Source organism: Lutra lutra, chromosome 3 (genome assembly GCF_902655055.1).
Source record: "Lutra lutra chromosome 3, mLutLut1.2, whole genome shotgun sequence".
Classification (NCBI taxonomy): domain Eukaryota; kingdom Metazoa; phylum Chordata; class Mammalia; order Carnivora; family Mustelidae; genus Lutra; species Lutra lutra.
Window position 1 is genome coordinate 144,903,189 of NC_062280.1, and position 26,525 is coordinate 144,929,713.

Below are 26,525 nucleotides of genomic sequence, written 5' to 3' on the forward strand. Positions count from 1 at the left end.
ACTGAACTTTGCTGTTTACCAAAAAAAAAAAAAAAGAAAAAGAAAAAAGCAGCTTTGGGCATGATGGTCCATGAAAAAGAGTAGTCAGCAAGTGTTACCGGCTTAGGTTGGACAAGGAGAATTTTACAGAGATCAAGTAAAGAACAGAGAAGGAAATTTAATACCATTGAATGCCCTTGACCAAAATTTTGATAATGAGCTTGTTTCCTAATGTCATAATTTCTGAACTTAATGTTCTTCAGCGATATCTTGTGAACAATCTAGTAATAAAGTTTATGTGATAAATTATGTTGACAACATTATTACATAATGCGGGATTTAAGAAATTCTTTATGAGTCTTTGTTGAGTGCCTATCATATGCTTGGCAGAATAAAGAAAATTTAGCTCCTTTCTTCAGACGCTTTTTACTGGAATCACTCCTTTCAAAACTCTTGTTTTTATCACATAATTTTGGATCAGTTGGATTAGTACAGACTATTACCCGATTTTATTCAAATATGTATTGATATGGGTGTAATTTAACAAACATTTTTGTGATCCTGGTTATGACTTGAATGAGGAGTGTGTTCAGAAACTCTTTTAAGCATCAAAGGTACACCACTGAGTTGGCATTATCATGTGATCCCATTCTTATCTATAAATAACTAGAGCAAAATAGCACCTGGACCTTCTCTTCCATTTTTTTTTTTTTAAAGATTTTATTTATTTATTTGACAGGCAGAGATCACAAGTAGGCAGAGAGGCAGGCAGAGAGAGAGGAAGGGAAGCAGGCTCCCTGCTGAGCAGAGAGCCCTGTGCGGCGGGGGGGGGGGGGGGGGGGGGGGGGGGGTGGTGTGTGGGGGTGGGGGGGTGGTGTGTGTGTTCCATCCCAGGACCTCGGGATCATGACCTGAGCCGAAGGCAGAGGCTTTAACCCACTGAGCCACCCAGGCGCCCCACTCTTCCATTTTTTGATGGAAAGCTTGGTTGGCATCTTTGCCATTGATTTTATATTTACCTCAGTTAGGCTGTGTCACGTATATACTTAATTTTCTTGAGTTTGACAAGTGTGCAAAACATGTAATAAAACAAACCAACCATGTTGGGCTTTTTCCTCCTAAGTTTCATCTCACACTTTTCTTTGAAATTCTAACCTCTCCTCTTTAAATCATTCTAATTTTATCATTCCTATAGAAAGAGTTTGTAAATACCTTCTACGCAGAAGTAGTACTATTGCCTGTAACATTATGTGGTCATAACATTAACGGATTTTTTTTTTTAAAGATTTTATTTATTTATTTGACAGAGAGATCACAAGCAGGCAGAGAGGCAGGTAGAGAGAGAGGAGGAAGCAGGCTCCCTGCTGAGCAGAGAGCCCGATGTGGGGCTGGATCCCAGGACCCTGAGATCATGACCTGAGCCGAAGGCAGCGGCTTAACCCACTGAGCCACCCAGGCGTCCCAACATTAACGGATTTTATCTTATGCTTCTGATTCCAATTATCTTGTGTGCCTTTAAGACCTTTCTTTTCTTCGTTTCTTAAAGGTATTAAAACATGAAATGATTTTGGCCTTTAAGACTAATGATTTCCTGTTTTTCTACAATAAAATTAACTGGAGATGTCAATTTAAGTTTGTTACTAAAAACTACTTTCTCAATTTTCTTTTAAAGATAAAGTCAGAGCAGAGGGAGAAAATGAATGACCAAAGGAAAATTTCATACTTTGGAATGACTTCAACAGCCATTCCTTTTCACCTGAGCTTGAGACTCGAGATACACCTAGCTGTTCATGAACCTAATCTTTAAATACAAAGAAACACTGCTGCTATGATTTGTTGTACTTCTTCACCTGGTTTTGGTTCATGCATAGTAGGACAGAGGTCTTATTAGATATGATACAAACATAAATGTATTTATTTCTATAACTTTAAGTATTCAAGAAGATGTGCAAATACAAATTGTTCCTTAAAACATATGCAAAGCTAGATTACTATTATCTCTATTCTGCAGGGGCTCATGTTCAATAAACACTAATTGCTAAAATGGGAAAACATTTATCTTGTCCTGTATAGACAGCATTCTTCAATTAGGGGTAATTAATGCCTTTTTCAAGCATTCGACATCTATTTTTTTTTTTTTTTAAGATTTTATTTATCTGACAGAGAGAGATCACAAGTGGGCAGACAGGCAAGCAGAGAGAGAGAGAGGAGGAAGCAGGCTCCCTGCAGAGCAGAGAGCCGGATGTGGGACTCGATCCCAGGACCCTGAGATCATGACCTGAGCTGAAGGCAGAGGTTTAACCACTGCGCCACCCAGGTGCCCCTCGACATCTATTTTTTTTTTTTTTAAAGATTTTTTTTTTTTTTTTTTAAATTTGTCAGAGAGAGAGGGAGAGAGAGCGAGCACAGGCAGACAGAATGGCAGGCAGAGGCAGAGGGAGAAGCAGGCTCCCCGCCAAGCAAGGAGCCCGATGTGGGACTCGATCCCAGGATGCTGGGATCATGACCTGAGCCGAAGGCAGCTGCTTAACCAACTGAGCCACCCAGGCGTCCCTCGACATCTATTTTTGATCAGTGAAAATCATTCAACTTATCAAATCATTGTTCTGTTCATTTAATTTCTACATGGCCATTGTAGAGTCTGTAAAATGTATACTCTTTCTTAGAATGTCTCTACATCGGGAGAAAATGGTGCTCCCAGATTCTTTGGAGATACCTCATTAGAAAAATCAAAACATGAGAATTCTGTAGAAATTTAACTTGGGAGCTAGAATTAGCAGGAGCCTGATTTAACAATATGTTTGGAGGCAGCTGTGAGGAGTGGTTACAGTACAGTTTGATTTGCATCTCAGCCCTCCACTTGCCAAGTTGTGAGAACTCAACCTCTGGGCACCTCATTTTACTCATTTGTAAAATGGGGTAATTATAGCCCCTACTTTATACAGTTGTGAGAATTGAGATAAAACACTTAAGGCATGTAGAACAATGTGTGGTACAGAGGAGGCATTAAACAAGTATTAGCTCTCATCTGGGGAAATTTGGAGTACTATTTGATTTTAGACTAAAAAAAAACCTAAATTAACAAATTATTTCTTTTTGCAATGTCACTTCCCGTTTCTGTAGCGAAGTTAGAAATGATTTTTTTAAGTTGTGAGAAAATTCTCCAAATTAAACATTCATAAGTCAGAAAAGACTGGCTATAGAGCTATCTGTAACATTTATATATGGTCAAACAGGGAAAAAGTCTTTTATCCTCTTCAGGTAGAAGAAAAGCTGTATGTAATTAGTGTGTGTGCAGCATATCTTTCTTGGCATTCAAAAGCATTAAGAGAACACTCATTAATTTCCAAGAGAGTTTTGAAAAATGCTAGTTCCTAGAATTCAGGCTGCATTTTTAGGAAAAAAATCTCTCGACACAGAGGCACAGAATCTGAAATTAAGAGGACCTGAATACCCAGATTTAGGTATAAATTTTGGACAACTTATTTAATCTCTCTGTGATCACTTTTAAAATGAGAATGATAACGTTTTCTCCTTCAAATGACCTAATGTGTGTCAGTGTGTTCTCTGAACCATAAATTAAAATTTCTGGATCCAAACTTTTATTTTATAAGCATATCTCCCTTGAGGATATAAAATTGTTTCACTGACCAGAAACATACTTGTATTGAAAAACTTAACAAATGCTGCAAAAATGAATTATAAGCTAAACTGTACACATTGAATTTTGAATGAGAAATTTCAAAATAAGCATTTTGTGCTATTTACAGAAGTCAAATAGCACATACTACTTTTGGTCTCATTTAAAACATTTTCTAGAGAGTGAATTGATTTATAAACATGCTGTAATATCCCTAGGCATACGTTTCTGCATATGTAAAAATGTGTGATTTCATGTTTATAACTCATTTAAAACGTTGATTCCCTCCCCCCCCCCAGATAACATTTAATAGTTACAGATAAGTAATACTGCATGACTGAAGCAGTGGTTAGCTAGAATTACTAGTGGAACAGTGGCATCTTTTCTGCACACATTTCTCTTTTAATATGTCTTTGCCACTCACAGCCATTCTGAGTTAAGCATTCCCTTCGTGTATTACTTTTGGAGAATCACTTGGTTTTAAATACTGACCTATTTCACAGTTCTAATAGGTAAGTTGTGTTACAATGTTCAGCAAATTTTGTATTTTATGGTAGGAACAGAAACACTAAACATTGCCAAATATACACGTAGGTTTGCAATGTTGCAGTGACTAGATTTAAGTGAACACTGCACTACAGACTAATCTTTCAATCAATAGAGAGTAATTCAGAGCTGTACCTTCAGAATGTAAACAGGAGAAATTCAGTCTTTGAAAAGGCAAAGGATAACTCTAAGTACTGAGTTCAAAGGATTTAATGACTTCATTATGCATCACAGTAGGCATTTAGTATTAATGTAAAAAAAAAAATCCAGACCTTTTTTTTTTTTTAATTAAAAGATGGTAACATAACATTTGGCTGTTCAAGCACTTCTGTTTGTTTTAATGTGCTTGTATTCAGGTATTCCTGGTCCCAGAAATGCTGGCAACTGAGAGATACAGAGAGGTTTTTAAAACTCAGGTTTCCTTAATTGCAGAGTTTGTTCCTTATAGCTTAGTGGGGCTTGATTCAGCCTAAACGGGAATTTGAAAGTCATTTGGCAGACAAAAATGAAATACATTTGAAAAGGCCATGCCATGGGGTGCCTGGGTGGCTCAGGTCATGATCCCAGGTCCTGGGTTCAAGCCCCCCCGCATCGGGCTTTCTGCTCAGCGGGGAACCTGCTTCCTCCTCTCTCTCTGCCTGCCTCTCTGCCTGCTTGTGATTTCTCTCTGTCAAATAAATAAATAAAATCTTAAAAAAAAAAAAAAAGAAAAGGCCATGGCCTGCGTCTCCCCTCCCCCAAATCAAAACAGCCCCAAACAATATCCTTTACTACTGGTTAGAACAAGTATCTGCTTTTGGGGCGCCTGGGTGGCTCAGTGGGTTAAGTCTGCCTTTGGCTCAGGTCCTGATCTCAGGGTCCTGGAATGGAGCCCCGCATCCAGCTCTCTCCCTAACAGGAAGCCTGCTTCCCCCCACTCTCTCTGCCTACTGGTGATCTCTGTCAAATAAAATCTGGGGAAAAAAAAAAAAAAAAGGAAAGAGTATCTGCTTTTATAGGGCTATCTCAACTCATTCTGTAGACTTCAGGTAAGACTTTATTATGTTTCTTCTGCTTCTAACCATATCAGCACAATCACATAGGATCCAAGGGGGTGTTGAGCTGTTGTTGTTTGGGGTAATTTTAAACTTGGGCCTAATGCAACATTGAGAGATTTTCTTTCACACTAGTCCAAAGAAACACATTTTGTCTATCTACATTCCATTGCACGTTCAATTGGCTAAGATAGTTTCTAATTTCCATTCACAAACTATTGAAATAGCAGGTCGGATTTGCATTTCAACAACGGATGGCCACCATTAATTCCCCTTTTCACCTGCAACAAGAACTGTTGGGTATTACAAAAAATTATTATTGTAAAATATACCGATGGCCATGGGTATGTAAAAATAGTCATTTACATGTTCATGAATATCATAACACAAGTACGATCTTTTCAAATGTAGTTCATTTTTATTATCACACCATTTTCAATATTGTGTGCACCTACTTTGTACCTAGCACAGAGCTCCACATTAGCAATTTAAAGTAAAAAAGGTAGTCCCCCGTTTCAGTGGGGGAGACCACAGAAAAAGCAACAATGTATCATAACTTCGATACAGGATACACACGGGATATGTAAGGTGCATTCCTATTCAGTAATAGAACGGTGACACGCTGAGGGAGGGAATGAAGACAATCGTTTAGAGAAACTTTAAGGTAATGCACCGAATTGACAACTAGATGTCTGTCAAACTGTGCAAGAGACTACAGCTCTTTATGCTTAAACAAGCTCCTGAAATAGGATTATAGATTGTAAATTTGTGAGATTTCCTAAATTAGATGTCTAACCATAAAAGTTTAGTCCCCCAACAACCTAAGTTTAAAAAAATAAAAAATTCTCTCTAGGATTTGTTGTTGTTTAATTCCTGGGCGAGAAGCACATTCTCGCTTCGTAGTACATTCTAGCTTAGAGCTAGAATGTTTTGCCGGGTAATGCTAGGGAAGCAACTTCCAGTAAATTGCCTCCAATCAAACCTAACACGGCTTCTGTAGAACTATGCTCAGACCATGCAGGTTTTTTTCCTTTTTTTAAACTGGAATTGCAGATGGCTTTTTGTTTCATTTGTCACTGCACTCGTGTTGCCACCAAGATGTGTCTTTTCAGTCAAATCTGTGGAGGCTATAGCCTGGACAATTAAACGAAAATATATCTCCGCCGGCGATAAGCTCCACCTGTTGAGGTCAATTAGTTTACAGGGCTAGGCTCCTTCTTCCCTCCAGGTAGGGATGGGCTGCAAGCACTCCCTCTCTAAAAAGCCTACCCCGGAGGAACTTAAGCAATTAATAGCAAACGGCTGCAACAGCTGCCCCGCTAGCTTACCCCTGCCCGTCGAAGGGCGAGGGGACCGCATGGCAGCCACAACTGCAAGGCACAAAAGGCAGCACCTATCTTGAAGACACTCTGGCCTCGCGAAGACCGCGCAGCTCCCGGCGCAGGGGCCTCCGCCTAGGGGGCGCGGGCGACGCGGGCCGGGGGCGAGCCCAGGTGCGGCGAGGAGGAGGAGGGCTCCGCCACGCGCCTAGGAAGAAAGCCTGACTCATGTCGTGTCCTGGCGGTGGCGGCAGCTGCGGCGGGCTCCTGGGAACTGAAACTCGTGATGCTGTTGCTGCGGAGAAAAGCCTCATTACCCATTCCGCAGGCGGGGGGGCGGGACACCATGCAGGGCGGGGACACCACCCAGGGCGCTTACACCCGAGACCCGGGGCTCCGGCAGCCTCCCCGGGCCCCTCCCCGCAGCGCCCCCTCCTTTGCCGCGTGCCCGCGCGCGCGCGCCGGCCGCGTGTGAGAACAGAGCGGACACACCTAACCTGCGCGCGCCCCGCACCCTGCCCCACCCCCACTCGGGCCGAAACTCAGACCCGGATTCGCTCCCCCGGCCGAAATTCCCCACCCCCACCATCCCCCGGCGTCGGCGCCTCCGCGAGCCTTCGGCAATTTCCGTCGGGACACCCAGCGCTCGGCAAGGCCCGAAGCCCGGCCGCCTCCTTCTCCGCGGGACCTGGCTTTATGTCTGCGGCGCCGGGGCGCATGCGCAGACGCCATCTTCCCTCCTTCTCCTTTGCTTGCCCCCTCCCCCCCGCCACCGCCACCGCCTCCTCTTGCCGGCGGTCGCCCCTCCTCCTCCTGCGCTCGGGCGCTGGTCCCTCCTCTCCCGATGCCGCGAGAGACCGGGGGATACGGTGGAGCTGGAGAAGAGCTAGTAACAACCATCACAGCCCCCTCCCCGCCCGCCGCCCTCCCTCGGCACCCACCCACTCACCCGCCCCGTTTGCCGACACCGACCAACCCCACCTCTCGTTCCTTTGAACGGCGTCGGCTGCAGTCGCTTGCACCAGCCCGTCTGGCCACCAACGCCGTCGAGAAGGAGCCGCCGCTGCCTGCGGCCCCCTCCCGCCCCGGCCGCGGGAGCACAGGGTGAGGACGAGCCGGCTGCGGAGGAAGAGGACAGGAGCGGCTCGCACCCCTCTGCGCTAGCGCACATCCCGCCGCCCTCCGGGGAGGCTCGGGCGCCGGCCCCTTCCTCCCCGAGGACGTGTGCCGAGCCGAGGCGCCTGCCCTGAGGGAGGAAAATGCTCGGGCTCCATGGCTGCCAGTGATGGAGCGGTCCCTGGGCTCCCGCTGCCACTGCCGCCGCCGCGCCCCGGCCGTGCTCCGCGAGGACCCGGCGTCTCTGCGCGCCCGCCTGCGCCTCGTTGCTGGGCTCACCGTACCGGGCGCCCCGCCGCCGCCGCCCCGCTCCGAGCCTCGCCGCCCCGGCCCCAGCCGCGGCCAGCGTTTGCTCACGGAACAGCCGCCGCGAGCCCAGGGGGTTTGAAAGGGTCCGAGGGGTGTGGGGGGAGGGCCAAGCGGGGACAGCGGGGCCGGGAGGGGAGGTTTGAGCGACACTGAGCTCGGGGCTCGCCGGCGGCGGCGGCGCTGGGGGTGGCGAGGGGAAGGCGACACTCGCTCCGCGCTGCCTTCGTGCAGAGCGACCAGGAGGGCTTTGCAGCGGCCGCCGCCGCCGCGGCGGGAGGAGGGGTTGAGGTGGCTTCTGAGTTGTCCGGAGAAGGTGGGCATTTCTCGGTTTTCCCACCCCCTCCCCTTGTCTCTCCCTTGCCTTGTCTCCCCCTCCCTCCTGCCCCACACCCCACGTGAAGCGGAATATAAAGGGGGGTGTGAGACTAGAGGGGAAAGTGAATGGTGAAGGACTGAAGGGGTCCCCCCTTCGGGTCCCTGGCCGCCCTGTTCACCCTCGTTCATCCTCCCTTCCCGAAGCTCGCCCTCGAAGGCAGGAGCGGCCGGCGCCTTCGGCTGAGGAGGAAGGAGGAGGAGAAGGAGGAACCGCGCCGGGCGGAGCGTCAGGTCCCGTTTTCCTCCCCGGCGTCTTGAATACAAAGATTACGGTGCAGAAGGAAATTGCACTCGCCTCCTCCGCCCCCCGGTACCCGACACAATGCACCAGCCGCCTGAGTCCACCGCCGCCGCGGCCGCGGCCGCTGCAGACATTAGTGCTAGGAAGATGGCGCACCCGGCAATGTTCCCTAGAAGGGGCAGCGGTAGTGGCAGCGCCTCTGCTCTCAATGCAGCAGGTACCGGCGTTGGTAGTAGTGCCACATCTTCCGAGGATTTTCCGCCTCCGTCGCTGCTCCAGCCGCCACCTCCTGCAGCATCTTCTACGTCGGGACCACAGCCTCCGCCTCCACAAAGCCTGAACCTCCTTTCGCAGGCTCAGCTGCAGGCACAGCCTCTTGCGCCAGGCGGAACTCAGATGAAAAAGAAAAGTGGCTTCCAGATAACGAGCGTTACCCCGGCTCAGATCTCCGCCAGCATCAGCTCTAACAACAGTATAGCAGAGGACACTGAGAGCTATGATGATCTGGACGAATCTCACACGGAAGATCTGTCTTCTTCCGAGATCCTTGATGTGTCACTTTCCAGGGCTACTGACTTGGGGGAGCCTGAACGCAGCTCCTCAGAAGAGACTCTGAATAACTTCCAGGAAGCTGAGACACCTGGGGCAGTTTCTCCCAACCAGCCCCACCTTCCGCAGCCTCATTTGCCTCACCTTCCCCAACAGAATGTTGTGATCAATGGAAATGCTCATCCACACCACCTCCATCATCACCATCACATTCATCACGGGCACCACCTACACCATGGGCACCACCATCCATCCCATGCTGGTGTGGCCAGTACATCCATTCCCGGAGGGCCACCCTCGAGTCCAGTATCCAGAAAACTCTCTGCCACGGGAAGCTCTGACAATGTTATGCCAGCTGCACCAACTTCTGCTGTCTCATCGGGTGGCTCACCTGCATCTGTAATGACTAATATCCGTGCTCCAAGTACTACCGGCAGTATAGGTATAAGTTCTGTTACTGGCACGAATACAATGAATACTGTTAACATTACTGCTGTGGGTAGTTTTAATCCTAGTGTGACAAGCAGCATGCTTAGTAATGCTAGTGTAAATGCAGGCAATATTCCTAGTGCTGCTAGTGTGAGCGTGGGGCCTGGAGTTAGCAGCGGTGTTAATGTGAATATCTTGAGTGGCATGGGCAATGGTACTATTTCTTCCTCCGCTGTTGTCAGCAGTGCCCCTAATGCAGCTGCAGGGATGACTGTCGGATCTGTTTCAAGTCAGCAGCAACAGCCAACAGTTAACACGTCCAGATTCAGAGTTGTGAAGTTAGATTCTAGTTCCGAACCCTTTAAAAAAGGTAGATGGACTTGCACCGAGTTCTATGAGAAAGACAATGCTGCACTTGCTGCAGAAGGTGTGGCGATGAATAAAGTGGTGGAAACAGTAAAGCAAAACCCAGCAGAAGTGACTTCTGAGAGGGAGAGCACTAGTGGGAGCTCAGTGAGCAGTAGTGTCAGCACACTGAGTCACTACACAGAGAGTGTGGGAAGTGGAGAGATGGGAGCCCCGACTGTGGTGGTGCAGCCGCAGCCGCCGACTCTTCAAGGTATGGCTCTTCAGCAGATGGATTTCAGCAGCTCTGGTCCTCCAAGTATCTCTCAGTCGCAGATCACGCAAGTACAATTACAGCCTCAAGAACTGAGCTATCCTCAAAAGCAAGGTCTTCAGCCAGTACCTCTGCAAGCCACGCTCAGTGCTGCCACTGGTATCCAGCCACCACCTGTTAGCGTGGTTGGTGTAACTTCAGCTTTAGGTCAGCAGCCTTCCATTTCCAGTTTGGCTCAACCCCAACTGCCATATCCTCAGACGGCTCCTCCAGTGCAGGCTCCCCTTCCAGGGGCCCCACCCCAACAGTTACAGTATGGACAGCAGCAACCGGCTGTTTCTGCGCAGATGGTCCCAAGCCATGGCAAAGGAGTGACTCAGAATCCCGCTTCAGAGTACGTACAGCAGCCACCGATTCTCCAAACAGCGATGTCCTCGGGACAGCCCGGCGCTGCAGGAGTGGGAGCAGGAACAGCAGCGATGCCTACGGCCCAGCCACAGAGTATCCAGCTGCCAGTGCAGCCCGCAGCAATCCAAGCACAACCTGCAGGGGCATCTGGCCAGCCTGTTGGCCAGGCTCAGGCGGCCGTATCTGTTGTACCTCCTGGCAGTCAGATTGCAAATATTGGTCAACAAGCGAGCATACCTACTGCAGTGCAGGGACCCTCTACCCAAGTCACACCTTCAGTTATTCCGCAAGGTGCTCCTCCATCTTCACAGATAGTCCCACCTGCTCCAACTGCGATTATTCATCAGGGAGTTCAAACTAGTGCTTCAAGCCTTCCTCAACAGTTGGTCCTTGCACCCCAAAGTACCTTGTTAACTGTGCCTCCCCAGCCTCAAGGAGTAGAATCAGTAGCTCAAGTTTCGCAGCCGTTGCCTGCAGTTAGCCCTTTGCCCTCTGCTAGTAGTATTTCTGTTACAAATCAGGTTAGTTCAACCGGTCCTTCTGGAATGCCTTCTGCCCCAACAAACTTGGTTCCACCACAGAATATAGCACAAACCCCTGCCTCTCAAAATGGCAATTTGGTTCAAAGTGTTAGCCAACCTCCCTTGATAGCAACTAATATAAATCTGCCTTTGGCACAACAGATCCCACTAAGTTCTACTCAGTTCTCCGCACAATCATTAGCTCAGGCAATTGGAAGCCAAATTGAAGATGCCAGGCGCCCAGCGGAACCCTCCTTAGTTGGCTTACCTCAGACTATCAGTGGTGACAGTGGGGGAATGTCAGCAGTCTCAGATGGGAGTAGCAGCAGCCTAGCAGCCTCTGCTTCTCTTTTCCCGTTGAAGGTGCTACCGCTGACGACACCCCTGGTGGATGGCGAGGATGAGAGGTAAGATCCTGCCGTGTTTCTGCAGACATTCAACAGATTCAAAGTTAATCTGTTTAGTAGCTATATATCTGCACAACATTTGTCAAAAGCATTACCTATTTTTTCATTTTTGTATGTGAAAATGCGTTTTCGTGGTAAGTTTTCTAGAGCAAATAGTGGTGGAATGGTTTCAGAGTGGATAGCAAGTGGTGGGTGCAAGTAATATGTAACAGACTAGTTATTGAGCAGAAAGTATAGGTCTGGGGGCACCAAGTGTTTTTGTTACTTATGAAATGCTTTTTAAAGGGATTTATTACGAACGGAAAATTTTTGCTAACCCATATAATAGTAAATCTAGTCATTTGAATTTCTAAAATCCTTACGATCATCTCTTGAAGCGGGGGGGTTGTGGTTCCCACGGTGGTTTCTCCTTTACTAGATTGGACAATCCTTTTCACTTCTACTGTGTTTGATCTTAGTCTGTGAAAGATAATGTTACCTGCTTTTCCTAGTCAGACATTATAGGAAAAAGATGACCTAGTCTGGGTTATATAGGTTGCCCTTATACTGTAATTGACCAACTTTTGTGTACTTATTTAATGGTCATTTTAACTGACCAGAACAGGAATGGGAATCCTAAAAAGTATTTTGTGGGGGAGGAGGGTATACACTGTCAAAATTATCAGGTTTATCTTTGAAAGTAGTATCCTGTACGTTTTTCCTTTTGTATGGTAGATCAAGGTGGTAGCCATTTTAAAAAGTAAGGAAAGTCTTAGAGGGTTGAATTTACAGAGGCTTGAAAATAAGACTTTGTTCTCCAGATAATGTATTCCACCTGTTCCCTTCTTAGCCAAAAAAAAAAAAAAACCTAAAGCCAAAAATACAGTATTAATCCAGTGTTTTTGTAATTGAACTGGAAATAATGCTCCAAACACGCCATTGAATCAAATTGTGTCTTTTAAGCTAACTGCCTAGAAAAGTTGTGAAATCTCTAATGAGTCTACATTGCTTTAAAGTTGATTTTTAAAGGAATGTTCTTTTCACAGATTTGCTGGTCTGTGACTAACCTTGATCAAAAGAGTATCATAGGAGTTAATGACAAAGGCTGTTCATTTTAACCATCGAACTTTGAATAAACTCTAAAGACATTAAATTATTTTAGTGTTAGTTGTAGATTTTTGTGATTGAACTTTCATCAGACCCAATTGGAAATTTATATTCTAAATGTGTACTTGTGGTTTTCACTTGGGAGAAATGGAGGGTATTTCAAAAGAATTGCAGTCTTAGAAAAATATTGCAGTGAGGTTTTCATGATATATATATTTTTTAGTTCCTTAAAAGATGTAAGGTAAAGGCATTGTTAATTAAAATAATTTAAAATCTTGTCTTTCAAGATTTTTGTTTCTTTAAAATTTTTCCAGGAGTCATGTAATTAAAACCTTGTTATCTAACCAAATGTGTTCTGTATCATGTATACAAAACTGAACTTAAGAGTTAGACCTCTTGTAAGAGGTAGTTTCCTTAGTAGTCCTGTTATAATTAATGATAAACTTTGTTTCATATGCTAATTGCTAATAGTCACTATAATTTTAAAGAATTATTTGTCCCAATTATTAATGTTTTCTAAATCTAAGGGGCATGATTGAGTGAAACTCCTGAAAATCAGGTATATTATGTAGATGCTAAATTCAGAGAAATAAAAGATAGATGAAATACACAAATGAAAACCACACATTTTGAATTGAAACCTGCCATGATTTTTGTTAATTACCATTTGTGGTCTCCTGGCATGACTTTCTCCTTTTTTATTCCCCTGGTGGTAGGGCGTGATAGAGCTTTCCACAACTTGCTTTTGCAGACAATTAAAGTCAGATGTTGCTACTTAGAACTAGGTTTTTAATTGTAGGGATAGAGGCCAGTTTAAGATATTTAGTGCAAAATTAATTTTTCTATATAGTAAGTGAGATGAAGATTAATTAGGGGCAAGCTGTGTAGAAAGGTTTGGAAATAAAGGGACAAAAAGAGATACTGAAGTATGATTAAGTATTGGTGTAAAGTAACCTGAGTTGACTCTGCCTGTTTTGAATTTACTACATATTTGAAACTTTGTTAGTTAACATCAAAGTTAAGTCATCAAAGCCAGAAAATTTTTGTTTCGTAGGTGTTCTTTAAATGTTGAAAAATCAAAATTTGTCACCCCTAAAGTATCTATAAAGGCCAATAAGGATAAACATGTATATATTATTTTCTTTATGGTGTTTTACTGCAAATTATTCTTTTATCCCTAAAGAAAAAGAAATGTTTTAAATTTGCCTTTGGAAGGGAATTTGAGACTATCTACTAGAGAAAAAAGTGATAATGATTAAAAAAATTCTTCTTACCTTTTCTTCCCATGACAGCTTCCGTGTCACATGCATCTTCTGGGGTTTGGTCACCAATTTCTCTCTCATGGGAGGAAGGGGGGGTACATTATAATTTCAATATTATGACTTAGAAAACCATGTTAACAATGAAGCATTTTGGTGGTAAGGCAAATGAAAGATTATTCTGTAGTCTGTTTCTAAAATAATACTCTTAACACTTTAAAATTTAAAATGTTCTTTAGGCATGTGAAAAATGCTTTCAGTTGATCATTGGGCAAGACTATAAAAATTAGAAACATGGGTCAGGCGTTAAGATTATCGTGTTTTTTAAAATTCATTCTCATTAAAAAGGTCTTACTGTCTCATTTTAGCTTTTAACATGAACTTACCTTTATAACACAGGGAAGATACCGGTATTTCACACTGATCTATATACTTCTATTCATTCTTCAAGACTTATCTCAGATGTTCCTTCTGAAACATTTTTTGGTGTTCCTCTATTTAATGTGCTGCACACATAGTTACTATGTTTACCTGTCTTCCTCATAAGACTCTGAGCTCCTCAAGGGCAAGAACTAAATAATTTTTTTTTTTTTTAAGATTTTATTTATTTATTTGACAGAGACACAGTGAGAGAGGGAGCACAAGCAAGGAGGGTGGGAGAGGGAGATGCAGGCTTCCCCGTTGAGTCAGGAGCCCCATGTGGGGCTTGATCCCAGGATTCAGGGATCATGACCTGAGCAGAAGGCAGACGCTTAACGACTGAGCCACCCAGGCACCGCAAGAACTAAATAATATTTGAGTGAATTAATGAGCAGACCTTTCTCTGCTTTTTCCGTCATTATTTAAAATTTATATTGTCTCATCATAAGCACAACTGTTAGAGATGCAGGATCATATAATTTGTGTAATAAATTGAAAAGAAAAGAAAAACTTGCTTTTTTGCACCTTTTTAACCTCATCGTTGAGGTGAATTGATACCTGTTTTCTAAATACAATACCTGTTATGTAGTAGGCTCTCAAATTTTTATTAAAGAGGAATGAAAGTCTTCTTATCTATGAAATAGGAGTAGTACTCATTTTGCCTACTTCTGAGGATAGTACTATTAGATAAAATATTTTAACTATGAAATTCTAAATTATAGGCTTTTTTTTTTTTAAAGATTTTATTTATTAATTTGAGAGAGAGACAGTGAGAGAGAGCATGAGCAAGGAGAAGGTCAAAGGGAGAAGCAGACTCCCCATGGAGCTGGGAGCCCGATGCGGGACTCGATCCTGGGACTCCGGGATCATGACCTGAGCTGAAGGCAGTCGTCCAACCAACTGAGCCACCCAGGCGTCCCTAAATTATAGGCTTTAATTTTTACTTAAGTTGTACCTGCAGAGTTTAAAGGGTCAAGTAATTTACATGGTTATTGAAACAAACAAAAGCTTCCTACCTCCCCCTTTCCATTTTTCCTTACTCAAAAGTAGTCACTTTAACCTCTTTTAGATGATTGCCCTGTTTACCTCCTAGTATGTAAACAACATGCTTATATTGCTACTGGATATGCAACATGGCTAGATGGTTAGGAGCATGGGCTTTGGGTTTATACTGTTTAGGTTTGAATCTTCCTCTGTCAACTGTTAGTTTTTATGTAATATTGGGCTACTTAACTTCTCTATGCCTCCTCATTTGGCTCATTTAAAAATGGGGATAGTAGTACCTACCTCATAGGGTTGTTACAGAAAATGAATTTGGAAAGCCTCTAGAACTGTGTCTAACTCACATGCTTTGTATAGTCTGTGTTAAATAAAATACTCTGTGTTTGTTTCGGTTTTATTAACTTCCTGGATGGAAAATGAAGATTTAACTTTGCTATCACCTACTCAGCTGATCTCCTTTACTTCCTGGTACCTTTCTTAATTGCTATAATTCCATCACTTTTGATAATTCAATATTCTTGTAAAATACCATTCCTGTAAAATTCCTGTCCTATACAATGTGCTGTACTTGTCTGCCTCCCTCCACTCCATCCCAGCTATCTAATGCATATAATGTACTAGAATATATATTTCTATATACTACTTAACCTATAGAAATGTTAGCCCCCCCCCAAAGTTTTCATCTGTTTCCTCCAAATTGCCTTTCTGCCAATTTTGTATGCCTTTCTTCCTATTTTTGCTTTGCCTTTTGTGATAGAGCCTTTCCTCAGATGTCTGGTAATTTTTGGTCATCTGCACATCTGCACATTAGGAGAGGAAAGAGCTTATCTAGTCTCAGTGTGACTTGTTGACTGTTAGCTTTATCATAGGGTGATCTGGCTGAAGTTCAATGTCTCTGCTCCACCCCTGGGTTAGTTTTTGCTGTAATTATCACTAATTCAACTTTTTGTCAAATGTCTCTTGAAATGTTCAGGTATTACTACCAATTTTATCTTCCTGAGGCAGTCTCTCCTGTCCCTCTGGCCTCCATTCTGGACTGTCTTCTAGACTTTGTACACAACCATTATTGTGGGATTCCTTTCACTTTCTCCTGTGGTTGGATTTCCATTTTGCAGTGATCAATGTCATATTCATTCTTGGCTTACTTGATGTTTTAAAATTGTTTTAGGGGGCACCTGCCTGGCTCAGTTTGTAGAGCATACGACTCTTGATCTCAGGGTTGTGAGTTTGAGCTGCATGTTAGGTGTAGAGATTACTTAAAAATAAGATCTTAAAAAAAAAAAATGGTTTCCGTTTACCCTGAAATTCATTTGATTATTTGGTTAGGTTAAAAATACTACTTGTATTATTTTATAATTTTGCTCCATTGCTTTCTAGCTTCCATATTGCTTTTGAGAAGTCTGAAGTCACTCTGATTTCCAAATATTGTATGTGACCTGTGTGTGTGTTTCCTTTTTTCCTGCCTTATTTACTCTTTTCTCTATTCCTCTCTCTCTCTTTAATTCTTTGAAAGCTTTTGAGATTGTATCTGTTTCCAGTGTTTGGAAATTTTATAGTCCTGGATCCTTGTGTAGGTCTCTTTTCATCCATGTTGCTGAGTACTAGGTGTGCTCTTTTAGTATGGAAACATCTTTTAATTCTGGGACTTTTTCTTGAACGAGGTCTTGATTATTTCTTTCTATTTTCTATTTCTTAAGCTCTTCTTATTGGGATAATGGACCTTCTTGATTTCTTTTCTAATTTTCTTGTATTTTCCATCTCATTTTCTTTTTGTTCTACTTCTATTGAGTTTTCATATGTTATATATTTAGTTTTCCACAGCTTTTGTTTTTTGACTTTGCTCCTTTGAAATAGTATCTTGCTCTAATAACAATAATATTTTCTTTTAGCTGTCTGAATATATAAACGTTATTATTATTATTATTTTTTAAAGATTTCTTCTCCTTGTGTGATCAGTGTCTTCCAGGTTTGTTTTCTTAGTTTGTATTTGCTTTGGTCTTTATCTTTCATGTTCTGTAGCCTTACCTTAGATGGTTGGTGGTTGTGTTGTGAATAGGGAAGTAAAATGATAATTAGAAATCCTCAGTGATACTTGTTGGCCTTTACTGTATAGTAACCAGGCTCAGATGTTTGGTTGGAGGACTTTTTTGATGTTAGTGTCTTCACGTATTTCCTTTGAGCTGGTTAGATTCCCTGTAGAAAGCTCTTTCTTGCTTGGAGGTGAAGGTTGTGGGGGATAGGAGTGAAGTTGGGTAAAAGGTCTTGGGAGAGTCTTAGCATCCCCATATATATTTCTTTGCTCAGTCACCCTGTTTTAGTATGTTTTCCTGCCTGCGGCTGTACCTGATTTTCTCAGTCTTGAGATATGGTGTTTTGGTATTCTCCAGACAATATATTTTCAGGTTTTTGTTGGGATTGGGGAAGGACGGTAAGGATCAGTGGAGCTGGTTACTTCTTAAAAAGACTTTTAAACAATATTCCTTATTTTAGCTCCCTCTCTCCCCCATATCCCACTTCAGATGTATGTGGTACTGCCAATTGCTGAGTCTTTTGGGGATTTTACAGTTTAAATTGGGTTTGTTCTTGGCTTTCTCCACTGTTTGCTAAAGATTTGATTTTCTAGTGTTTGCTAAGTCATTTGTCACTCAACCATCTGCTTTCCAGCTTCCAAACTTTTGTTGCTATTGTCTTTTCACCCATTCTCTCAATTTTTGTAGGTTTATGTCTTTATAGCTTAAATTCATTTTTGGGGTAATTTTAGTGGGTTTTTAGAAAATGAGTATAAATTATGTGTTTACTATCATTATATACCCATCTTAACTGTACAACACTGCACTATTAAATATAAAGAATGATGCTAATTTTAATAAAGACATTGCTCCAAGGTTTGATCTGTAATAAGTACATAAATTTTAAGAGTGGAATTGCTTGGCTTATATTCAGTAGAAATAAGAATAGTATATAACTCTGTATTTCAGTTCATAGAAGTGATTAGAAATGTTAGGATTAGATTCAGTTAATATTTATTATCACATTAAGCCAACTCAACAACTCTGTAAGTTAAGTTTATTCTGTCTTACTGGTGAATAAACGAAGCATAGTTTGTTAGAGAGGTGGAGTTGTCTCTGGTTACACACATAGCAGCACAACAGCTAATATTAAAAATTATTTTTCCAATTAAAAGTCTTTTGGTATTTCTACTAATGAAGCCAACAAGAAGGAAGTGTAATGCCCATAAACAAGAGTAGCTGAAAACCTGAAAAAAGGCAGGCTTCTTTGATTTGTGTATTTGTGCAAAAGTAGAATTACCGTAGAACATACTGCTGTTTGCCTCTAAGCCCTCGGTGAGGAAAAAAGTGGTTAAAGGCATCACAACTGATGTACCTGGAGTGCAGTAGACATGCAAATGATAAGTGAATTAAGTTTAATATTTTTTTTCTTTTCAAAGTTGTATGAAAATTATTTTTTCAGGAAAACTTTTAATTTTCTAATTTAAATTCAGTCTTTGTAGCATTGGCTTCAGAATTGTGAGGCAACAGTTAGATTTTGGTTCTTGTTTAGGAAGTTGAATTTAAAATTATGAACTATGCAAAGCATGACCTCTTCTGCTGCAATATTAGAAGCATGCTGCAATGTTGGAACTCTGGTGGTTGGTTTTTGCTGTGTCACCGTGTTGAGCGTGTCATGGTAGGAATATGCTTTAATGGCTCATTAAAAGAAATGACATGAATTGCATGTTTACATTATTTTAAAGAACTATTTGTAATTAATTTTAGATTCTAGGTTGACTTTGTTTTCTAGCTTCACATATATTCACATGTCCTTCCCCCCCATTAATTCTTCCTCACAAGTTTGATGTGGAAATCTTACGTTTCAGCATTATTGAGCCTAGTTGACTTTCATTTTTCCTTCTTCTTGAAACACTCTTTTGCTTTCAGGGCTCTCCTTTTTAGTTTCTTCCCACCTTTCTGGCTCCTTTTTTCAGTGTCTCTCAGATTCATCTATTCTGTCCGACTCCGTGTTGGAGTTTCTCTGGATTTCTGAGTCCTTTTCCCACTTACTGCCTTTTCCCTAAGTGATCATCTGCTCTGTAGCTTTAAATACAGTCTGTATGCTATCAGTTTTCTGAATGCACATCACTAGCCTACACTTCTTTTAGCTTTAGGGTGATACTGTTCTCTGCCTTCATAAAGCATCTCCACTTGCATTCTCATAGTCTCAACAGAGCACAAAGTTTCTCTTCATTACCTGAACTCTCAAATTTCTTTCTATTTTGTTATCTTCTTTTTAATAATTATTATTTCTTACTAGTTCTTCACTTCAGAAACTTAAGGGTCGTTCCTGATAACCTCCCCTTTTTCTCACCGTGTACATCCTGACCTTAACCTACAAAATATATTCTGAATTCATCTGCTGCCCCCCCCCCCATTGCCCCAACTCTAGTCTAATGTATTTAACTCTTAAAGTACTACAGTAGCTTCCTCACTAGCCTTTTGCATACATTCTCGTGTTTCTCCTATATTATATCTTGAGTCAGAATGATATTCTTAAAATAAAAATCTGTTCAGAACTCTCACTTGCCCAACACCCTTTAAAGCCTTCCTATCTCTTTGAAAGTAATGACTTTTTGCCTTTGTTTACCTCTGGCATCATGTAGTGCCACTTTCCCCTCTGCTTTCTGTGTTCCATCTGCCTTTTTTCAGTTCTTCAAGTTGCCATTAATTCTTACTTCTTCCTCTAGGGTCAAGCACACGTTCTTCAGCCTAAGCATCTCCTGAGTCACCTGTCCTCTATTCCTCCTCAAAGTTTAACTGACACGTTTTTATAAAAAAATATTTTTATTTCAATGTATTAGTTTCAGGTGTACAATATAGTGATTCAGCAATTCTATACACTACTTGGGGCTCATCACATGTGTACTAACGGTCACTTTTTGATAGGCCTTCTGTGACATAGCAATCTAAACTCTGGTTCTTTGTTAATAATGTTCTTTTATAATGTTTATTACAGTTTGTAGTGTGTGTGTGTTTGTGAGAGAGAGAGAGAGAGAGAGAGATTATCTGATGATTTTAAGCTTTATAGACAGGGATGCTTGATTTGCTACTACATATCCAAAGTGTATTTCAGTGCTTAACAAACAGATACTTAGTAAAAATCTGCTTAGTGAATAAATGAAGCCAAGTGGCATAAGATAAGGACAACTTACGTTTTTAAAATCATTGTTATGGTATATTTGGAAGGTAAATAAGTTCTGTTTAGATGACCATGTGATATCACTGTTTCCTCCTTTAATAGAGGTGAATCAGAATTAATTATTTTTTGCTGTGTTTATGAGCCAAAAGAGCAATCTTAGTTGTTGCTTGTAACAAGCATTTTGTTTTGTGTTTTTCTGCTTGTTTTGTATTTACTTTTGTTTATGCCAATAAAAGTTCTCCAACTTGGTTAAGACCAAAAAAACCCCTATTTATTTGAAAATTAGAATATCAGTATTCTTTATCAACTTTTGACTTGTTCATCTCAATATATAATGAAGCTTAAATAGTATCCAACTATTGTCTTGGAAGTCCTTTGGTACAGTTTTAGCTGTTGAAAATATAACCATTTAACTTGTAAAAATGTCGTTTGTATTGAGAGTTTTCCTTATTAAACAGTTTAGTAAATAGTGAGTTAATTACTTGTTTAAAATTCCTAGCTGATCTATTTTACTTATGGTTACTTGTTATTGAACAGGTAAGTTATGGATTAATTAAAGGCAGATGAAAAAGGTTTGGCAGTGATCAAAATTAGCTAAACTAATTGATTACCTGTGAGTGGGTATTAAATGGGCATAAAAAAGTGTTAAGAGATGAGGTCTTTACTCTTAAGGTTGGGTAATTAAAAACAGAAGGGAAAATGTACAATCTGATGTTGTAGTGCAATGGTCATCCGTTAGGAGAGGGACCTCTTCATATTAAAACCTGGTTGCTTGGCTGAAAACCATATTTGTGTTGATTGGGGAGAAGATTTACTATGGTTGATTTTTATTAAGGATTAACTTTAAATCCTGGTGTGTATGAATCTACCTTGGTGTGGATGGTATTGCTCTTCCCCATCCAGGAAGCCGTAGAGTAAAGGGTTACTCTGAGCTGCATGAGGTTAAGACAGATGTGATAGCGCTTATTTTCCCAGGACTCTAGATTATTTTTATACTATCAGCTCACCACTCAGGTTAGGGAACTTTTGATACCTTGGGTACATGCCTGAGTATTCCTTTTCTGAGTAGGTTGTGATTGGATTGATTATAAAATTGCTCACTGTGATGAGACTTCATTCTCTCCCAGCTTGTCTAGTTATCTGATTTCTTCAGTATTAGGCTTTCTTAGTAGACATTCATTCACATGGTAATAAACAGCATATTGACTAGTTAGGAATGCTTTGAAGGTATAAACATGCAATTTAATATCTAGCAGATTTTTGCTGTGGTATGGCTATGGTACATTTCTACTGGTAACAGTAATGAAATCTTACTCTTGTGTGACTTTGGGGGTTTGTTTTTAACAAAGTACTTTGAAATAGATTATATCCCCTTGAGTCCTAGCAGTCTTAAAGTTGATAGGATACTTTTGTTCCATATTCACAGAGGAAGAAAACAGTCTGGTTCATTTATTCAGTCATTGATTAAATATTGAGTTACTACTGGGTGTTATGTACTGTTTTTAGCTTGTTCATAGACTCTATAACAATTTAACAGTAAGAGTAGTAGTTGTAGGAGAGTTCAAAATTATCGTACTTAGCTGTAGGATTGTTCTAAGCACTTTATGTCTATCAACTGATTTAATTCTCAGAAAATCTTATATGAGTTTTAAGTACCATTATTACCCCCATTTTGCAGGATATGAAACTGAGGCATAGAATGATTAACTTGGGGAAAAAAACAAGTAACTTATTCAAGGTCACATAGCTAGTAAGTTGGAGCTAGGATTTAGATCTAGGCAGTTTGGGTTCCAGAGTTTGTACTCTTAAGGATCCTTGAGCTCTTTTGGCCTCTGTTAGCATATGGTCTGAACCGAGTTGTTCTGACGGTGGTATTGAGAGTTGTTTTTTCAATCAGCTTTCCTTTATTGGAACGCACTGGGAACTGCAGATATCTCTTATCTTGTTCTGTCCTCAAATAATCTTATCCTGATCTTGGAAGTTTGAGTGGGAATGGTACTCTTATTATTGTACTCCAGAGTATAAGCTCCACGAGAACAAGGACCTTATCCGTCTAGTTTACCTCTGTATTCTCACTGCATGCAATAGTGCCTAGCTCATAGTACGTTTTGAAATATTATCGAGTGAGTGCATTCAGACATGTGGCAGAAGAAAAACCCCATAAATATCCGGGATAGGGATATCATTACAGCCAGAAGCTCTGCATTCTGTTAACATTATGTGTATAGCTGTTCTGATATACAGGAGTAAGTTTCAGTTCTTCCCAGATATACTACTGTACCTGTTATCTTAAATTCCTTCTGTCTCCCCTACAGCAGCCTATCAAATGGGTATATTTATTGAGTACCTACTAGGTGTAAATTATTACATAGTAATGGTGTAGGCAAAGATATAATCAAACATGATTTTTGTCCTTAAGGAGTATATACAACATACATATGGTGAAATTACATGACAATAATTAGAGCTAAATAACAGTTTTAAATGACATGAAATAAAAAATGAACAAATCAGAAATTTAGAGCTGGAAATCTTGAGATCTCACTCAACTCTTGTTTTATAGATGAAGCAACAAGTTCAGAAAGGCTAAGTGAATTCTCAAATAGTGCTACAAAATGTTTCTCAGACTAACGGAACTCTGGACTTTAAAATAATAGAGGAAATTACATTCAAAGTTCACAGATGGGATGGAATTGACCTTTGGTAGGTCAGGGATGCAGTGTTTTGAATGGACTTTTTGAAAGTTTTGGGTTGAAGAATGTTTCAGGTAAGAGAGTACTAATAAAAGGGAAAAAATAAATGCATTCAGGGTGTCAGGGGAACAGTCAGACTAAATAGAGTTAAGTTTGTCTTAGGCTGTGATAGGAAGTGACTGTAGGTTGAATTCAGGAGTGATCTGGTGCTCAACACCTTTTGATTAAGTCACATTCAAGGAAGATTAGTATCAAATGAATCCATAGTTTGGATTGGAATGGGGGTACACCTGGAAGCAGAAAGAACCAGTCAGGAAATTATGTTTTCTCTGTTACTTTTTAATGAATGAAGGAGATAAATTAGAGGGATAGTGATTTTTTGTAGTGATTCAGTATAGAAGTCCTTTGGTTAGGAAATTTCTCAGTTTAGAAAACTACTGTATTCACTTTCCCAGTCTGTCTTCCCTTAAAGCAATATATTTCTCTTCTCATTTTGAAAAATCAACAGGCAAAAATAGCCTAATTTTTTGGAAAGGCTATTATCTATAGCTGTAGTTTTAAAAGTGTGAGGGGTAAGTGGTAATAACCTACAGGTAGGATTTTTGCAGTTTGTTTTCATAGGATTCATCTGTGTCTAATCCAAAGCAGATGTGTCCCAAATATATTTTGTAGTGAAAAGAAATCCAAGTGTGAACTAATATATTAGGATCGGTTCTTTACACTAGTGATCATAGAGACCTTTCCCTCCTTTCTTTTCATTCATTCACTTGCCAGTCTCTTCCAGGCAGTGGAAAGAGGAGGAATAATTTCTTCCTACCGCCCCCCCCGCCCCCAGCACTCTCAGTTCTCTACCACAAGGGAAATGGTATATATAGTTATTTAAAATGTTAAAAGCATTAGTGCTGTCATTGACACTAAATGTGAGTAATTTGATTATTGACATTTAAAGTGCCACAAAAGTAAATTATATGTTGGTGCCTTTTTTTCACTTCACTTGCCATTTTATTTTATTTTATTTATTTTTTTTTTAAAGATTTTATTTATTTATTTGACAGAGAGATCACAAGTAGACAGAGAGGCAGGCAGAGAGAGAGAGAGAGAAGCAGGCTCCCCGCTGAGCAGAGAGCCCGATGCGGGGCTCGATCCCCGGACCCTGAGATCATGACCTGAGCCGAAGGCAGCGGCTTAACCCACTGAGCCACCCAGGCGCCCCTCACTTGCCATTTTAAATTTTGAGAATATATTCATATATGTGTGGATATACATATAAAGAAATATAATTTTTAAAAGGATATTTTGAAATTTTTAGATTTCCTATGTATTTGAAAGGATATAATTTAGTAACTATTTGCACAGCACGAACTCTGTCCTTAAGGAGAGCCTACTTAAAATCAAGAATAAGTGTGTATCTATACATACAGATATACATATATGTGTGTGTGTGTACGCATACACACACACACACACACACACACACACACACACACAAAGATAATAGGTGTAACAGGTTCCAAATACTACTCTCCTGTTTTTGGTCCTTTGTTTCAGTTTTTTTCACCTATTTATAATTTATTTTGTAGTATTTATACCTACCTTTGTAGACTGCTTGAAACATTTTAGGGAATGACTTGGGATGGAAGTGCAGTAAATGGGAAAAGGATGACAAAGGTAGGCTATGTGTCATGAGAGATATTAATAAAGCAGTATTGAGAGTCAGAAGGTAAAGATCAGATCACATGCCTTTGAAGAGGTGGCATTTGAGAGAAGTTATTTTAGTAAAGAAAACTTAAACCAAGAAGGTTCAAGGTACAGGGAGTATTTATGGAAAAGAGCATAGGACATAGCCTAAGTTGGTAGGTGATGGTGTCTGTATATAGGAATATGGAAAATAAGGCTAACTTTGAAAAGCATCGAAGACAGGATTGAGGAGTCTTGACTTAATTGGACATGGAATGGAGGGCCCTTTTTAGTTTTTGTGCTGTGTAATGGCCTGGTCTCAGTGTTGGGTTTTAGGGAACTGCTGACTTTATTTCGGATGTCTAGTTGCTTCCTTCCCTAATAGGGTATGAGGAACTCAGTAATTCCTTTCGCTCTCAGTGGTGGAAATGGAGGCATATTGTCTTTGTGGTTACAGTCTGAGATAATGGTTTGAATCAGTGACCTTGGCCTCATTAGGAAAACTAAGGAGGCAAGGACCCAGTCCACATATGGTAACACTCTACTAATCCAGAGGTTGAACACTGGTAACTTAATCCTTTGGAATACAATCTCTGGAATGTAAAGGCCTCCAAATTGCTTGAAATTGCTATTACAAAATAAAGCCATGTGGCTACCACCCTCTTCCCCCAGGGCTATTTTTGTATAGTATTTTTGGTTATTTTTTTAGACTTTTTAAGTGTTAGGTTTGCCATCTTTATCACCTTAAAGCAGATGAGGGAGGGGAAAGAAAAGAAATGGGATTCTAAGGGAGGGGTGAATTAGGCAAGTAGTAGCATATAGCCTGACAGCAAAGTAGGAATTAGAAATTTTAAGATTACCCCAAAGAGACATGATACAGTGAATGATTCACTAGTTGAAAGTGAGATTATTAAATAGATAAACCTGGGGCGCCTGGGTGGCCCAGTGGGTTAGGTCTCTGCCTTCTGCTCAGGTCATGATCTCAGGGTCCTGGGATCAAGCCCTGCATCAGACTCTGCTCAACGGGGATCCTGCTTCCCCCCTCTCTCTCTGCCTGCCGTCTGCCTACTTGTGATATCTCTCTCTCTCTCTCTGTCAAATAGATAAATAAAATCTTAAAAAAAAAAATGAAATAGATAAACCTAACCTACTTACATGCTAAGGGAGTTTTTGTTTATACTTAATATTAATTTTATTTTTTTGGTGGTTTTTTTTAATATTTTCAACAATGATGAGAATTCTCTTTCTGCTTGGGGGAAAAAACTCATGTTTTAGAAATTACTTTTTAAAGATGATAGTCAATAAAACTTATAGTAGCAAATTCATTTTAGAAAAGTGCTGCTTGTAAGTTATTTTTTACTTGATTTTTGTTTCTCCAAGTGTATTGCTATGGGTGCAAGGTGGTGTGAGGTGGATTGAAAAAATACGGGTTTTGGCTGTAGTGCTCTCCACTACTCAGGTGCTGATAACCCATCAAATGTCTGGCTTTCTCCTTTTCTTCCTCTTTTTAGGCTTTATTACTGTAGTTTACTTCCCTTTCAGACTTAAGCTTGGAGCCATGTATTTTCTTTAGTTCATGCTCCCTGTTACTGTAGAATCTTGGAATAAAGTTTTGTCTGACAGTGAAGCTTCAGCTTCATTGTGTTATTTTCTTCTTTGGGGATCTACCAAACATTATTTACTAGTTCTCTGAAATGACAGCA

At 40.9% G+C, this 26,525-nt stretch overlaps 1 protein-coding gene across 7 annotated transcripts in view; it reads left to right on the plus strand.

Annotated features, from left to right (window-relative positions):
• The first annotated feature begins 7,895 nt into the window (after positions 1–7,895).
• TSC22D1 (TSC22 domain family member 1) overlaps positions 7,896–26,525 on the plus strand; it is a 142,534-nt gene continuing 123,904 nt past the window's right edge. For 6 of the 7 annotated variants that reach the window (XR_007126200.1, XR_007126199.1, XR_007126201.1 and 3 more), the window contains exon 1: positions 8,431–11,492. Coding sequence is in view for 3 of the 7 variants with exons in the window: in XM_047723502.1 (XP_047579458.1) it covers positions 8,641–11,492 (2,852 nt within the window). In the remaining 4 variants the exon portion in view is untranslated. Of the gene's footprint in view, positions 8,027–8,430; positions 11,493–26,525 lie in introns of those variants that run through there. The other variant, XM_047723499.1, reaches the window with a different exon arrangement.